The 15,881-nt window shown below is 37.8% G+C and overlaps 1 protein-coding gene across 3 annotated transcripts in view; it reads left to right on the forward strand.

Annotated features, from left to right (window-relative positions):
• The window catches only part of ZCWPW2 (zinc finger CW-type and PWWP domain containing 2), a 137,394-nt gene that overhangs the window by 91,565 nt on the left and 29,948 nt on the right, over positions 1-15,881 (forward strand). For all 3 annotated transcript variants that reach the window (XM_029242495.1, XM_029242496.1, XM_029242497.1), the window contains exon 5: positions 15,522-15,568. In XM_029242495.1, the coding sequence (XP_029098328.1) occupies positions 15,522-15,568 (47 nt within the window). The remainder of the gene's footprint in view (positions 1-15,521; positions 15,569-15,881) is intronic.

The raw sequence follows: 15,881 nt of genomic DNA on the forward strand, positions 1-15,881 counted from the left end.
TTCTTTTTTCTTTATTCTGCTCCTCGGCAGTTATTTCCACCATTCTATCTTCCAGCTCACTTATCCATTCTTCTGCCTCAGTTATTCTGCTCTTGATTCCTTCTGTTGTATTTTTCATTTCAGTTATTGTATTGTATATCACTGATTGTTTGTTCTTTAGTTCTTCTAAGTCCTTGTTAAACATTTCTTACATTTTCTGGTTCCATGCCTCCATTCTGTTTCCAAGATCTTGGATCATCTTTACTTTCATTACCCTGAATTCTTTTACAGGTAGATTGCCTATTTCCTCTTCATTTATTCGATCTTGTGGGATTTTACTTTGCTCCTTCATCTGCAACACATTTCTCTGTCATCTTATTTTGTCTAACCTACTGTGTTTATGGTCTCCTTTCTGCAGGCTGCAAGGTTGTGGTTCCTTTTGTGTCTGCTGTCTACCCCCTGATGAGTGAGGTTGGTCTGGGGGCTCGCGTAGGCTTCCTGGTGGAAGGGACTGGTGCCTGCACTCTGGTGGGTGAAGCTGAATCTTTTCCCTCTGACGGGCAGGGTATGTTTGGGGTGTTTGTGAGCATACTACAACTTTAGGCAGCCTGTCTGCTGATGGGTGGGGCTGTGTTCCTGTTTTGCTGGTTGTTTGTTGTGAGGTGTCCAGCACTGGATCCTGCAGGCAGTTGTGTGGGGCCAGCTCTTGGTGTTGATATGGATACCTCCAGTAGTGCACATGCCGATTAATCTTCCCTGGGCCCGGGAATTCTCTGGTGGTCCAGCGTCCTGGACTTGTCACCCCCCGCCCCACCAAAAGGCCCAGGCCCAACCCCTGGCCAGGGAACCAAGAGCCCGCAAGCTGCAAATTGCAGCCTGAGAGAAAATAAAAGAAAAAGAAAGCAAACAGACAAACAAAACCCAAGACAAATACCAAAAACAGCAGCAAACAAACAGTGGCAACACACACAGAATAAATAAATAAATAAAACAAAACAAACAAAAGAATTCAAAAATGAGAACAGTCAATAAGGACTAAACTAACAAAAAATAAAAATGAAACAAAAACAGAAAGCATAAAAACAATCAAAAATAAAGAAAACCCACAAAACAGCAAAAAAGTGAAGTAGAAATAGAAAAGTAAAAAATATATATATTAGAAAAAGAAAAAGAAAAGCAACAATACCAACAACTGAACAAAACGAAACAAAGAAGAAAAGAATAACAGGAATAATAATATTTTCCTGGGGCCTCCTCTGTCAGTGTCCTTGCTCCCACCGTGAGCCAGAGCCATCCCCCACCTCCCCAGGAGGCCTTCCAGTACTTCTAGGTAGGTCTGGACCTGCTTTGGGCACTGTGGGGCCAGCTCAGACTCTGACCTGGCTCAACTCCCACGTGTACTTGCCCCCAAAGTCCACTGCTGCAAAGGCTAGATTGGTCTCAATTGTGGGAACACTCATCTATTCAGGTATTCCACAGACACAGGATTTACCAAGCCGTTATCAGGGGTTTAATCCACAGCTTGTGTAGCTGCACAGATTTTCATTCCTCTTCCTTAGTCACACTACCCCTGGGGCTCAGCTTTGGTTCTGGCCCCACCTCTGCGTGTGGGCCACCCTCAGGCATCTGTTCCTTGTCCAGGCAAGAGGGAGCAAAAGCAGCAGCTGCTTGGGGCACACTTACTCACTCAGGCTGGGGAGGGGTACGGCAGCTACAATTGGGTTGTGCGTGAGTTGCCTGCAGTGGCATGGACCAGCAGGCAGTTGCAACAGACTGTGGTGCACTCGTTCTGGTGGGACTCCCTCCCAGTGCCCACGGAGGCAGGCACTGATGTGTGGGCGCGGTGGTGGCCCTACCCCCCATGTGCCTCTCAACTATGGCGCCTCGCTTTCCAGGCAGGCCACACTTCTAGGGGCATTCCTGACCATGCATCCCCTCACTCCTGTCCTCTCTGCTGTATCTGCACAGCCAACAGTGCTCCTCTCCCCATATCCGTTCTGCCAACCCCTCACTTTAGCACTCAGCCCCCGCCAGCATCGGCAGACTGTTGTCCCAGGCATGGGTGCCCAGGGCTGATTCCCAAGGAGGCTTTGGGATGGGCAGCGCTCAGGCCCCCAGAACCTACACAGGCGAAGGAGACCCTGGCCTGAGGGGTAGGCAGGCCCACTTAGATGGGAGCCCCTCCCAGTGTCCCCGGAGGCTGAAGAAGCCAGTGGGTGGGGAAAGGGGTTGTAATGGCGGCTCTGCCCCTTGCGCACTACTCAACAATACGCCTTGCTTCCGTGGTGTCCCAGGCTTTTTCCACAGACTTTCCTGGTTGTGGATCTCCTTACTCCTGTCCCTTCTGGCTATCTTTTCACAGCTAACAGCTGTCCCCTCCCTGGGTCCACACTCCAAATCCCACTTTCCAGGACCCAGCCCCCCTTTGCAACTGGCCACTCATGACTCAGACTGGAATGCGCAGAGCTGTGGTGTAGATCATGCATGCAGTTCTTACTTTGTCCTGTCTTCCACAAACCATCCACTGCATTCTCCTTTGATCCCCGAAGTTCCTTTTCTGTCCCAGCTGATTTCCCCACCATGAGGGAGTTTTTCTGAGTGTGGAAACCTCCCCTCACCTTCATCTTTCCGCCAGGGCTGCTGGTCCCTTTTTTGATTCCTCTTTTCTTTTTTTCTTCTTTCTTTCATCCTACCCAGTTGTTGAGGGGATTTTTCTTGTCCTTTTAGGTGTCTGAAGTTTTCTGCTCATGTTCAGCAGGTGCTCTGTGAGAATTGTTCCATTTGTAGGTGTATTCTTGATGTACTTGTGAGGAGCAATGAATTCCATGTCCTCCTATTCTACCTTCTTGACTCCTCTACTGTTCTTTTTACTGTCACCATAGTTTTGCCTTTTCTGGAATGTGATATAGCTGGAATCATATGGTATGTAGCTTTTCAAATTGGCTTCTTTCACTTAGTAATATGCATTTATGTTTCCCCATGTCTTTATAGCTCTTTTTTAAGCACTGAATTATATTCCATTGTTTGTATGTACCACAGTTCATTTATCCATTCACCCACTGAAGGATATCCTGGTTGCTTCCATGTTTTGGCGATTATTAATTAAGCTTCTGTAAACATCCGTGTGCAGGATTTTGTGTGGGCATAAGTTTTCAGCTCACTTGAGTAAATGAGCAAATACTAGGGAGTGCAGTTGCTGGATTACATAGTAAGAATATGTTTAGTGTTGTAAGAAACTGTCAAAGTATCTTCCAAAGTGGCTGTACCATTTTGCATTCCCACCAGCAATAAATGAGAATTCCTGTTGCTACACATCCTTGGTGTGGGTCATTCTAATAGGTGTGTAGAGGTATCTTATTGTTTTAATTGCAGTTCTCTAATGACATATGATGATGAATATCCTTTCATATACTTATTTGCCATCTTTGAATCTTCTTTTGTAAGTTGTCTGTTTATTGCTCATTTTGTAATCCAGTTGTTCATTTTCTTATTGTTGAGTTTTAAGGTTCTTTGTATATTTTGAATAGCAGTCCTTTATCAGATACGTATTTTGTAAATATTTTCTCTCACTCTGTGGATTGTCTTATTCTCTTAAGAGTGTTCTTTGTAGAATAGAAGTTTTTAATTTTAATGAAATCCAGCTTATCAGTTATTTCTTTCATGCATCTTGCCTTTGGTATTATATCTAAAAAGTTATCAGTCTGGGAATCTGGGTACTTGTGTTGAGGGTTTTTCCTGACTGTAAAGCAAAGGTGTGGGAAAGGAGAAATGGATAGAAAGTGTCTTCCTGTCTTTTTCTGTTCTTTGTGCCTCAGCTAAAGATGCAGAAGGTTTCTGTGGACTGCTCTTCCTTTGCAGCAACTCCTCCTCTGAATGTAAATCATGATGAACTGAGTGTTTGGAAATCCTTCTCCTAAGCTGAGATTTGGGGCGTATCTGCACTTCTGGACTATCTGAATATCAAGGGCTGAGATTATTTGGAACTGTGAATACTTGTTGTTTTAGAAGCATGTGGTCTGGGAATGGCATTCATTTCCTTATAAGTGCCTTGAGTATATTTTTTTTCTGAGTTTTTGCTTTGTTGCTCCTCTTCTTAAATGTTTTTAATCACTACATTAATAAATAAAATCTACCCCTCTCTGTACCATTAAAAAAAAAGTTATCAGCATGTCCAAAATCATCTAGATTTTCTCCTATGTTACTCTCTGGGAGTTTTATAGTTTTGCATTTTACATTTAGATGTGTGGTCTATTTTGAGTTAATTTTTGTGAAAGGTGTAAGGTCTGTGTCTAGATTCTTTTGTGTGTGTATGTGTGTGTGTGCACGCCATGTGGATATTTAGTTGTTCCGACAGCATTTGTTGAAAACATTAGCTTTTCTCCATTATATTGTCTTTGCTCCTTTGTCAAAGATCAGTTGCCTATATTTGTTGGGTCTGTTTCTGGGCTCTGTATTCTGTTCCATTGATCTATTTTTATTATTTTCCCAATATTATACTGTTGATCATTGTAGCTTTTTAGTAAGTCTTGAAGTCAGGTAGGATCAGTTCTTCAACTTTGCCCTTCTTTAATATTGTGTTAGCTTTTCTGGGTCTTTGTCTCTCCATAAAAACTTTAGAATCAGCTTGATATCTGCAAAATAACTTGTTGAGATTTTGATTGAGATTGCATTGAATCTATAGATCAAGTTTGGAAGAACAGAGATCTTGACAATATTGAGTTTTCCTGTCCATGAACATGGAATATCTCTCCATTTATTTAGATCTTCTTTCATTTTTCATCAGAGTTTTATAGCTTCCCTAGTATAAATCTTATCCATATTTTAGATTTATGGCTAAGTATTTCATTTTGGGGGGTGTCTATATAAATGGTAATGTGTTTTCAATTTCAAATTCCACTTGTTCATTGCTGGTAAATAGGAAAACAATTGATTCTTGTGTTAATATTAACCTTGTATCCTGCAACTTTGCTCTAATCACTTATTTCTTCCAGGAGTATTTTCCTTGATTCTTTTGGATTTTCTACTTAGATGACCATGTTATGTGCAAACAAAGATAGTTTTATTTATTTCTTCTCAATTTGTATCTTTTATTTCTTTTATTGTCCTCTTGCATTAGTTAGGAGTTCCAGTACAATATTGAAAGGAGTGGTGAGGAGGGAATGTCTTTGACTTGCTCCTGATCTTAGTGGGAAAGCTTTGCATTTCTCACCATTAAGGATGATGTTAGCTGTAGATTTTTTGTAGATTCTCCTCAAATTGAGGAAGTTTCCCTCTATTCCTAGTTTGCTGTGAGTTTTTATCATGAATGGGTGTTGGATTTTGTCAAGTGCTTTATCTGCTTCTATTGATATGATCATGTGACTTTTCTTCTTTAGCCTATTGATGTAATGGATTACATTAATTGATTTTGAATGTTGAACCAGCCTTGAATACCTGGAATAAATCTTACTTGATTGTGGTGTGTAATTCTTTTTTATACATTGGTGGATTTGGTTTGCTAATATTTTGTTGAGGATTTTTGCATCTATGTTCATGAGAAATATTGATTGCTCTGTGGTTTTCATGTAATATCTTTATTTGGTTTGGGTATTTCAGGTAATACTGGCTTCATTGAATGAATTAGGAAGTATTCTGTTGGCTTCTATCTTCTGAAAGAGTTTATAGAGAATGAGTATAGTTTCTTCCTTAAATGTTTGGTAGAATTCACCAGAGAACTCACCTGGGCTTGATGCTTTCTGTTTTGGAAGTTTATTATATTGATTCAATTTTTAAACAGATACAGGCTCTTCAGATTGTCTATTTCTCCTGTGTGACTTTTGGCAGATTGTGTTTTTCAAGGAATTTGTCCATTTCATCTAGGTTATCAAATTTGTGGGCATGGAGTTATTCATAACATTTATTTATTATCCTTTTAAAGTCCATGGGATCTGTAGTGATGCCCTCTCTTTCATTTTTTGACACTAGTATTTCTGTTTTCTCTTTTCTTTTCTTAGTTAGCCTGGCTAGAGGCTTACTGATTTTATTGATTTTTCAAAGAAACAGCTTTTGGTTTTATTAATATTCTCTATTGATTTCCTGTTTCCAATTTCATTTGTTTCTCCTCTAATTTTTATTTCTGTACCATTATTTCTTTTCTCATGTTTACTTTAGATTTAACTGGCTCTTCTTTTTCTAGCTTCCTAAGGTAGAAGGTTGGCATACTGGTTTTAGATCTCTGGTCTTTCATAATATATGCATTTAATGCTATAAATTCCCCTCTAAACACTGCTTTCACTGTATCTCACAAATTTTGATAAGCCATATTTATTTTTTCATCTCATTCAAAATATTTTAAAATTTCTTGTGAGATTTTTTTTGACCCATATGTTATTTAGAAATGTGTTGTTAAAGCTCCAAGTATTTTGGGATCTTCCAGTTATCCTTCTGTTTTTGATTTCTACTTTTATTCCGTTGTGATATGAGAGCAGATTATTGGATTGAATTGGTCAAAAAGTTCGTTCAGGTTTTTCCCAAACATCTTACGGAAAAACCCGAGCGAACTTTTTGGCTAACCCTATATGATATCTATTTCTTTAACTTTTTAAGGTATGTTTTACGGCCCAGAATGTAGTCTCTCATGGTGAATGTTCCAAGCAAGCTTGAGAAGAATGTGTATCTGCTGTTGTTAAATGAAGTAGTTTATAGTCTGTTCTGCCTTTTGTAGTGTTAATTGAGCACTTCATATAATTCTGTTTTCTCTCCTTTCTTAGCATATCAATTATTCTTTCTTTTTAATATTTCTAGTGGTTTTCCTACAGTTTGCAATATTCATTTACAGTTATCCAAGTCCACTTTCAAATAACACTTTATAACTTCATGAGTAATGAATGTACCTTATATTAACAAAAATTTCCTGATTCCTCTTCTGTCCGTTGTATCATTGTTGTCATTCATTTCATACATACACATGCACACACACACACACAATATATATATTATTGAATATATTGTTGCTATCATTTTGAACAAAGTATTTTCTGTTAGATACATTAAGAATGAGAAAAATAAAAGTTTTTACTTTTACTTAGTCATTCTCTGCTGCTTTTCCTTTATGTAGATCCAAATTTCTGGTTTATACCATTTTCTATCTCTTTTATAATTTTTTAATAGATTTATTTATTTTTATTTATTTATTTTTGGCTGTGTTGGGTCTTCATTTCTGCTCGTGGGCTTTCTCTAGTTGCGGTGAGCGGTAGCTACTCTTCGTTGTGGTGCATGGGCTTCTCATTGCAGTGACTTCTCTTGTTGCAGAGCACAGGCTCTAGGCACACAGGCTCTAGAGTGCAGGCTCAGTAGTTGTGGTGGACGGGCTTAGTTGCTCTGCAGCATGTGAGATCTTCCCAGACCAGGGCTCAAACCCGTGTCCCCTGCATTGGCAGGCAGATTCTTAACCACTGCACCACCAGGGAAGTCCCTCTATCTCTCTTTTAACATTTCTTGTAAGGCAGGACTTACTAGCAATAAATTCCCCCAATTTTTCTTTGTCTCACAGTTTGTATATTCCTTTACTTTTGAAGAATAATTTTACAGGGTACAGAGTTCTAATTTCGTGGGTTTCTTCTCTCAACACTTTAAATATTTCACTCCACTCTCCTCTCGCTTGCACGGTTTCTGAGAGGAACTGGATGAAATTCTTATCTTCCCTCCTTTATAGGTAAGGACCAAAGATAAGAATTTCCCCTCTCGGGCTTCTTTCAAGAATTTTCTTTATTTTTGATTCTTCTGCAGTTTAAGTAGGACATGCCTAAGTGTAGTTTTTATTGGCATTTGTCCTGCTTGGTGTTCTCTGAGCTTCCTGGGGCTATGGTTTGGTGTCTGACATTAATTTGGGGAAATTGTCAGTCATTATTAATTAAAATATTTCTTCTGTCCCTTTCTCTCTCTCTTTTCCTTCTGGTATTCCCATTACACACGTGTTACACTTTTGTAGTTGTCCCATATATCTTGGGTATTCTGTTCAGTTTTTTTTTCAGTCTTTTTTCTTTATAAGTTTTAGAAGTTTCTATTGATGTATCCTCAAGGTCAGAGAGTCTTTTCTCAGCTGTGTCCAGTCTACTGATGAGCCCATCAAAGGCATTCTTCATTTCTGTTACAGTGTTTTGATCTCTAGTATTTCTTTTTTATTATTTCTTAGAACTTCTCTATCTCTGCTTACATTGCACACCTGTTCTTGCAAGTTGTCTACTTTTAACGTTAGAGCCCTTGGTATATTAACTGTAGTTGCTTTAAATTCACAGTCTGATAATTCCAACATCTATGCCATATCTGGGTCTGCTTCCAGCACTTGCTCTGTCACTTCAAACTGTGATTTCCCTTTTAGTATGCCTTGTAATTTTTTGTGGAAAGGTGAATATGATGTACCAGGTAAAAAGAACTGTGTTAAAGAGGCCTTTACTAGTGCAGTGGTAAGGTGTGTGGGGTAGGGGAGGCATTTTGGAGTCCTGTGATTAGGTCTCAGTCCTGGGCTTTGAGTTTAATGAGTGCTTCTCATTTTTTTTTTACCGCTTAGGTGGTCCATGATGGCTAAAGGGGGCTGGAGTTGGAATTCCCTTCCCCCACATGGAAGACTACAACAGGCTGGATTTGGGCATTTCCCTTCTTCCACGCTGGTTAGGCTCTGAAAAAACCCCAGTAGGTTAGGTTCTGGTAAAATAGTTTCTCTTGAGGACAGGCCTTGTTAGAAGAATTGAAAGCTCTGGCATATTTCAGAACCCTTACTTTTTTCCTCCCACTGCCTGAAGCACAGGGAATTATTTTCCCAGTTGGCCCTGTGAGAACTTGATGGAGCTCCTGGAGGTAAATTCACCAAAGTACATCTCCCTCCCCCAGGACTGGATCCCTCTGGGGTTTTTCTCTCTCAGGCTTGTTCACACTGAGCCTCCAGCACTTCCTGGATTTCAGTTCCTATTTCCTTCCCAGGCATTGGCTCTTGGCAAGGTTTCAACTCCAGTAAATTGTGGTTCTTTTAATTTGCCGGTAAGCAATTTGTCTCTCCAAATTTGGGGGCAGTGGTTTGTCCTGAGGGACACTCACTGTCCCTGAGGGATCTAAGAAGAGTTATTGATTTTCAGTCTGTTCATCCTTTTACTTGTTGTTAGGACGGAGTGGTGACTTCCAAGCTCTTTACTGACAGACAGAAAACTGGACTGTCCTTTTTGTTTTTAAGAAAATGCTCTCAGCTGTCATGTTTAAAGAACATACTGACAGTTTTTCTGAGGCCATGAATGGACAAGCTTTAGAAAAATTATTTAAAGAAGAGAAGCCATTGATTTATATTAATATTTGTACCTCTCTCTAATATGGTTGTAAATAAAAATTTTAACATCTGTTATGGGTCATGAGGCATAACCATCGCTACTCATTTGGAACATTTTCATTTTCTACCTGCAGCTTCTCTTTTATACTTTAAAAATATGATTTGGATGTAGCTCAGAAGAGGCCCTTTTAATTATCCAAATCTACATTTCCGGTTAACTGCTTTTCACTCTGTATGTGAGGGTCCTTACATGCAGAGATTTCTGAAGGGAGGAAATTAAACCTTTCTCACTAGGGAGAATGCAGCTCTTAGAAAGTAGTTAATGCTGCTGAAGTTGAACATGGACCTACTGTTACTATCAGAGAAACTGCTAGTGATTGTTTTGTTTTTAAGTATTACATTAGAATTTCCCTTTGGCATTTGAAATTAGAGTGGTTCACTTGCATTGGAAGATGATTCTGCAACTTTTGAGCATAAAATGTTCCTTGAACAACAGTTTGGATATTTCTGTTCCCAATTCATCTCCCTACTGGAAATTTTACATAAGAATGACTTACGTTGTGAGGAGAAACATAAATTTCTATTCTGTTATCATTAACTCTCAATATATGATCAGGGTCCTTTGGATCCAATTTTAGTTTCTGTGTTTCTTTTTGTGCAGTTTTAGCCATTTGTACAGATTAATATTTCATTGTGATTTTTATTGTTATCAGAGGTCTTCAAAAGAACAGGGAGGAAAAAAATTTTTAGATACAACAAAACTTATTCTATCTTGTAACTGCTATCAGGTTTCGCTGGGCCACGATCTTATTTTTTCCTCTCTTTTGAAACATTTTGCTATTTTATCATTACTCATCAATTATTTCCAACTATGTTTGAAAGACAAATAATTATTTAAATGGAATAATGATGGAATCACTTAAAAAGAGACAATAGTGAAATATATCATCAATGAACTATTTTCCCTAGTACTACAAGGAGGTCTCTCTCTTTCTCTAACACACATACCAATTAGCTAAAATGGAAGAGAACATTTCTGATTATCTAAAATCCACCAGACATTGTTTTAGGAGCTTTATTTATGTAGATTATATTATTTAAATCTCACAGTATACCAATATATTACTCCTGGGTTATCAGTAAAGAAACTGAAGGTCTGAGAACATACAGTGTTTTATATTTTACACTGTCTAGTATAGTAACTTATGCCATGTAAATATACTATGTATTTCAATTAATACATTATACTGATTTGTTCAGGTACAATGTATATTTCAGATCCATATAATATTTTGAATAAAATACATATATATTTAATTAACTATAAAAAAAATTGAGCACCTGTACATATGAAAAATGGTCCCTGCCTTGAGGCACATCTTAGCCTTGCAGAGTGCTTACACATATATAGAAGTAACCATAATAGCAGTACAAGTTAGAAAGTTCTATAGACTAAGGTGACTATGGATTTGCAAAAGAGGTGGGAATTTCTCCTAGTTGAAGAATCATCTGTGTTGGTAGATTGTCTTGTACGTTCATCAGTAGGGAAAAAGTGTACTCCAGAAGAAGGGATTATTTCAAGCTCACAGCTGAGCACAGGAAAAAGGGCAGTTTACATGTGGCCAGCCAGTTGTAGGTATAAATATAATAACCTGCTCCTCCAGATTTCTATGTTTTATGCAAATAGTTTTTTTACTAGAAAATTTGCTTTTAGATAGCAAGCATTTATTTTCTCTTATATTCATGGGTATTTATCCTTTTTGTTTGTTTTACATGTTCATTGTGAATTAAAATTCTATATTGATAAATTTCTATACATTTTTCTTTAATGTTAAATGTAACCCTAAAACTTTACAATTAATGTCCATAGCTCTTTCCATTTTTCATTACCACAATATTAAGGTTTCTAAAACATATCTATGAATAAATATTTACATATAATTATTCAATTATGGAATTCCAGATTGAACATTTTTTAAAAATCCAACAGTTGTGCCAATGATTTTTACTAATACACACACATATATACTTTTGCTCATATCAAAATGATATCTTGAAGTAATTTTCTCTACAGTTGACCCTTGAACAATGTGGGTTGGAACTGCGTGAGTCCACTTACATGCAGATTTCAACGAATTCACTTAATAAATATATGGAAAGTTTTGGGGAGATTTGTGACAACTTGAAAAAATTCACAGATGAACTGCATAGCTTAGAAATATTGAAAAAATTAAGAAAAAGGTATGTCATGAATGATTAAAATATATGTAGATACTAGTCTATTTTATCATTTACTACCATGAAATATGCACAAATCTATTATAAAAAGTTAAAATTTATCAAAATGTGTGCAAACACAGATTGTATGTGGAACCATTCATAGTCGAGAGAAATGTAAACAAGCATAAAGATGCAGTATTAAACCATGATTGCATAAAGATAACTGTGATACATACTGTACTACGGTAATACTTTCCTAGCCATCTCCTGCTGCTGTAGCAGTAAGCCCAAATGTAGTGCACATCTGCTTAAAACGCTGTGACACCAGTCACCTCTACATGAGCACTTCGTCTTTCCACTAAGTTGCATATCACAGTAGAAAGTTCTTTCTCGTGGTTCTCATGTATTTGATTGGCCAAAAAGTTCATTCGGTTTTAAGTAAAAATAAAAGACGCGTTTTTCATTTTTACCAAGAATTTTATTGAACAATGTATTCACTAACTGAACGAATTTTTTGGCCAGCCCAATATTTTCCATAATATTTACTGCAATACCATAAACCCTGAATAACACCATGGGACCCACAAAGTGCCACTCGTGATGTTGGAAGTGCTCCCAAGAAATAAGTCATGCTTGGTATGTAGCATAGATTGAGGTCTGCAGCTGAAGTTGCCACCATTTCAAGATGGATGAATCCAACCATTGTTTAAAAATAAAAAAGAGAAGGAAAGGAAATTTGTGAAGCTGTCACTGTGGTTACACCAGCATGTGAAAAACCTTGCACTTTTTGTGCAGTACCTTTTTATCTTGAAGATGTGGCCTTAATGTGGGTGCAGGTTTGCTATCAGAAGGACATACCTTAGACTCTAATATGATTCAAGAAAAAGTGAGGTCATTATTTGCCAACTTAAAGCAAATGGAAGGTGAAGGATCTAAAGTTGGAGAATTTAATGCCTGCAAAGGATGGTTGGATAATTTTAGAAAGAGGTTTGGCTTAAATGTCAAGATAACAGGAGAAGCAGCTTCTGCTGACCAAGAGGCAAGAGACAAGTTCCCAGACACCATTAAATCACTGAGGAGGAAGGATGTCTGCCTGAACAGATTTTTAATGCAAACGAAAGTGCATTCTGGAAAAAAATGCCACAAAGGATATTTGTTAGTAAGCAAAAGAAGCGAGTATCAGGATTTAAAGCAGGAAAGAATAGGCTAACTGTATGATTTTGTGCAAATGCAGTTGGGTTTATGATCAGGACTGCCCTTACCCATAAAGCTGCGAACCCATAAGACTTGAAGGGAAAAGATAAACAGCAGCTGCCAGTCTTTTGGTTGTACTACAAGAAGAAGGCCTGGATGACAAGAAGCCTTTTTCTGGATTGGTTTCATCTGTGCTTTGTCCCTGAAGTCAGGAAGTACTTTGCCAGGAAGGGACTGCCTTTTAAAGTTCTTCTGATATTAGACAATGCCCCTGGCCACCCAAAACCCCATGAGTTCAACACTGAAGGCGTCAAAGTGGCCTACTTGCCCCCCAAACACAACGTCTCTAATTCACAGGGTCATAAGGACCTTGTAAGGCTCATTACTCACAGTGCTCTATGGAAAGGATTATCAACGCTGTGGAAGAGAATCCTGCTAGAACGTTGTGAAAGTCTGGAAGGATTATACCATTGAAGATGCCATTGTTGTTATAGAAAAAGTCGTGAAAGCCATCAAGCCTGAAACAATAAATCCCTGCTGGAGAAGACTGTGACCAGATGTTGTGCATGACTTCACAGGATTTACGATGGAGCCAGTCAAGGAAATCATGAAAGAGATGGTGGATAAGGCAAAAAGGGTGGGTGGCGAAGAGTTTCAAGATATGGATCTTGGAGAAATTCAAGAGCTAAGAGACACCACTCCAGAGGAATTAACAGATGAGTGCTTCTGAACCAGGGCTAGATGAGGAAGAGGATGTAGAAGAAGCAGTGCCAGAAAACAAATTGACATCAGACAAGCTGGCAGAAGGTTTCCGAATATTCAAGATGGGTTTTGACTTTTTACGACATGGACTCTTCTATGATATGGGCTAAAGCAAAACAACAGGAACCCTTCTACGATACAGGCACTGGAACTAAAGCAAACGGTGGAAGAAGGGTTGGTACCATATAGAAACATTTTTGGAGAAATGAAAAAGCAAAAAAGTCAGACAGAAATTAAGATGTACTTCTGTAAAGCTACACCAAATATGCCTGCCTCTCCTGTCTCCCCTTCCACCTCCTCCACTTTGTCTGCCTCTGCCACCCCTGAGACAGCAAGTCCAACCCCTCCTCCTCTTCCTCCTCCTCGGCCTAGTCAGCATGAAGTTGATGAGGATGAAGACCTTTATGATGATCTACTTCTACTCAATGAATAGTAAATAATCATCTTGCCATACAGTCAATAAACTTACCTGTTGTGTATTATGAGAGTATCTTCATGTGAAAATCGAATACCTGTATGGCAAGTACTGTATGAGACTTTTTGTGTCCTCATCATCATCAACGCCCAAGTATTCATCATGTAGAACATTGTGTGCAAGGTGTGTTTTGAGGTGGATAGCCTAACCTTATATAGGCATAAGGTGAGTGATGTTTAACGTAAAAGTAATAACATGTTAGTTTTCTTACTGTCTTATAACTTTGCTTTCAAAGAATTATATTACCATACAGCATGTCTCTCTTCCTCTCTCTCATAATTGGAGATACTGCATATCAACCTATCATCACAGGTAAGGGTTTTTAAACAAAATGTAACAGTGTTTCCCATCCTATCTTATGAGTATGACTGTACTACTTACTCTATGCCATAAAAATGTGATAATCATTCATTCATTAGTGTATAGGAAAGGCTACTGTGAAACAATCATATCAATTACACTAGGCAACCATAAAGCAGTCATGTTGCTGTTTCTTTGTTAAACATGAATTTCATTTTCACATTATCTTTTAATTTTTGATGTCTAGTGTTAGTAATACATATGACATCTACAGTGTTTTGTATCATAGAAGACATTATTGCTGTAGGTACTGACAGGCAGATGATTCATCTTGTAAACAGATAAGTTACAGCACTGATATATACAGTACAGTACTGTAAATGTTTTTTCTCTTACTATTTGCTTAATAACATTTTCTTTTCTCTGGCTTACTTTATTGTAAGAATACAGTGTATAATACATATAACATATAAAATATGTGTTACTCGACTGTTTATGTTATCACTAAGGCTTCCAGTCAACAGTAGGCTATTAGTTGTTAAGTTTTAGGGTAGTCAAAAATTATACGTGGATTTTTCACTGTGCAAGGGGTCTGCACTTCAAATCCACATGTTGTTCAAAGGTCATCTGTTCTCTATTTGATTAGACTCTTCATTATTGCTGAGTCTTTCTCTGATGCACTGTTGGCAGCTCAGGGACCCCAGATGGAGGCAGCAGGCATAAAGCTTAGGGATTTGTAGTCAAATGGATCTGCCCCCACTGCATGACCTCATGCTGTGAAGTGCAGATGGAGTACGCCCCTTTTAAAACTATCATGACGATTAAATAAGATATTGTCTCTATAAAGTCTTTATTACATGTCTGGCTGGTAGTATGGGGTTGGCCGAAAAGTTCGTTAGAGTTTTTCCAAACTTTTTGGCCAGCCCAATAGATGTACACGTAGAGGTAGCTGGGATTTAATTCCAGATCCTACATACTCTAGAGCACATAAGCTGACCATAAGCTGTCTAGAAATGAGATACACTAGATGCTAGCTGGTGGACATCCAACCAGCCATCAGATTTAAGGGAGGAGGTTTGTCAAATAAGTATACCAATCCCTGATGTTATTACTTCTGGATTACTTTGTTTTACTCAACTCTGGGAGCTGAGTTTGTTAGCATTTTGATCAAAAGAACCACTGAAAACACATATCATGGTATGAGAAAGTAGAAAATTCTAACTGTGTAATGTTGCATTTATTTGAATAGGAGTGTAGTTCACTTTTTTGAAGCAGCCATACCTTATTATCTTACAGACAAATCCAAAGCAGATGGCAAAGTTGCTGTGGTGGCCAAGAAAGGGGTAAGATCATGTTTTATTAAATCAAATATACAGACTTCAAATTCAATCTGATTAACACTATTTTTAAAAGAAAATTAAATTAATATTTTAAATGAAAATGACATATAATCAAATTTTTCTTCTAAATGTTAGTTGACACTAAAAATTTAATATTTATAGTTACTTATATCAATGTTATAGAATTATCAAATATTAGAATAATAGAAAATTGTACGTTAACAAATAAACAATTGCTTTTATTTGTACATACTCTCATATACTAAAATATTTTTAATATGTCATGTTATTATAATGTATGCAATCTTCATAGAAA

The sequence above is a fragment of the Monodon monoceros genome, unplaced genomic scaffold (genome assembly GCF_005190385.1).
Source record: "Monodon monoceros isolate NGI ecotype Baffin Bay Population unplaced genomic scaffold, NGI_Narwhal_1 Super_Scaffold_3, whole genome shotgun sequence".
NCBI classification, from domain to species: Eukaryota; Metazoa; Chordata; class Mammalia; order Artiodactyla; family Monodontidae; genus Monodon; species Monodon monoceros.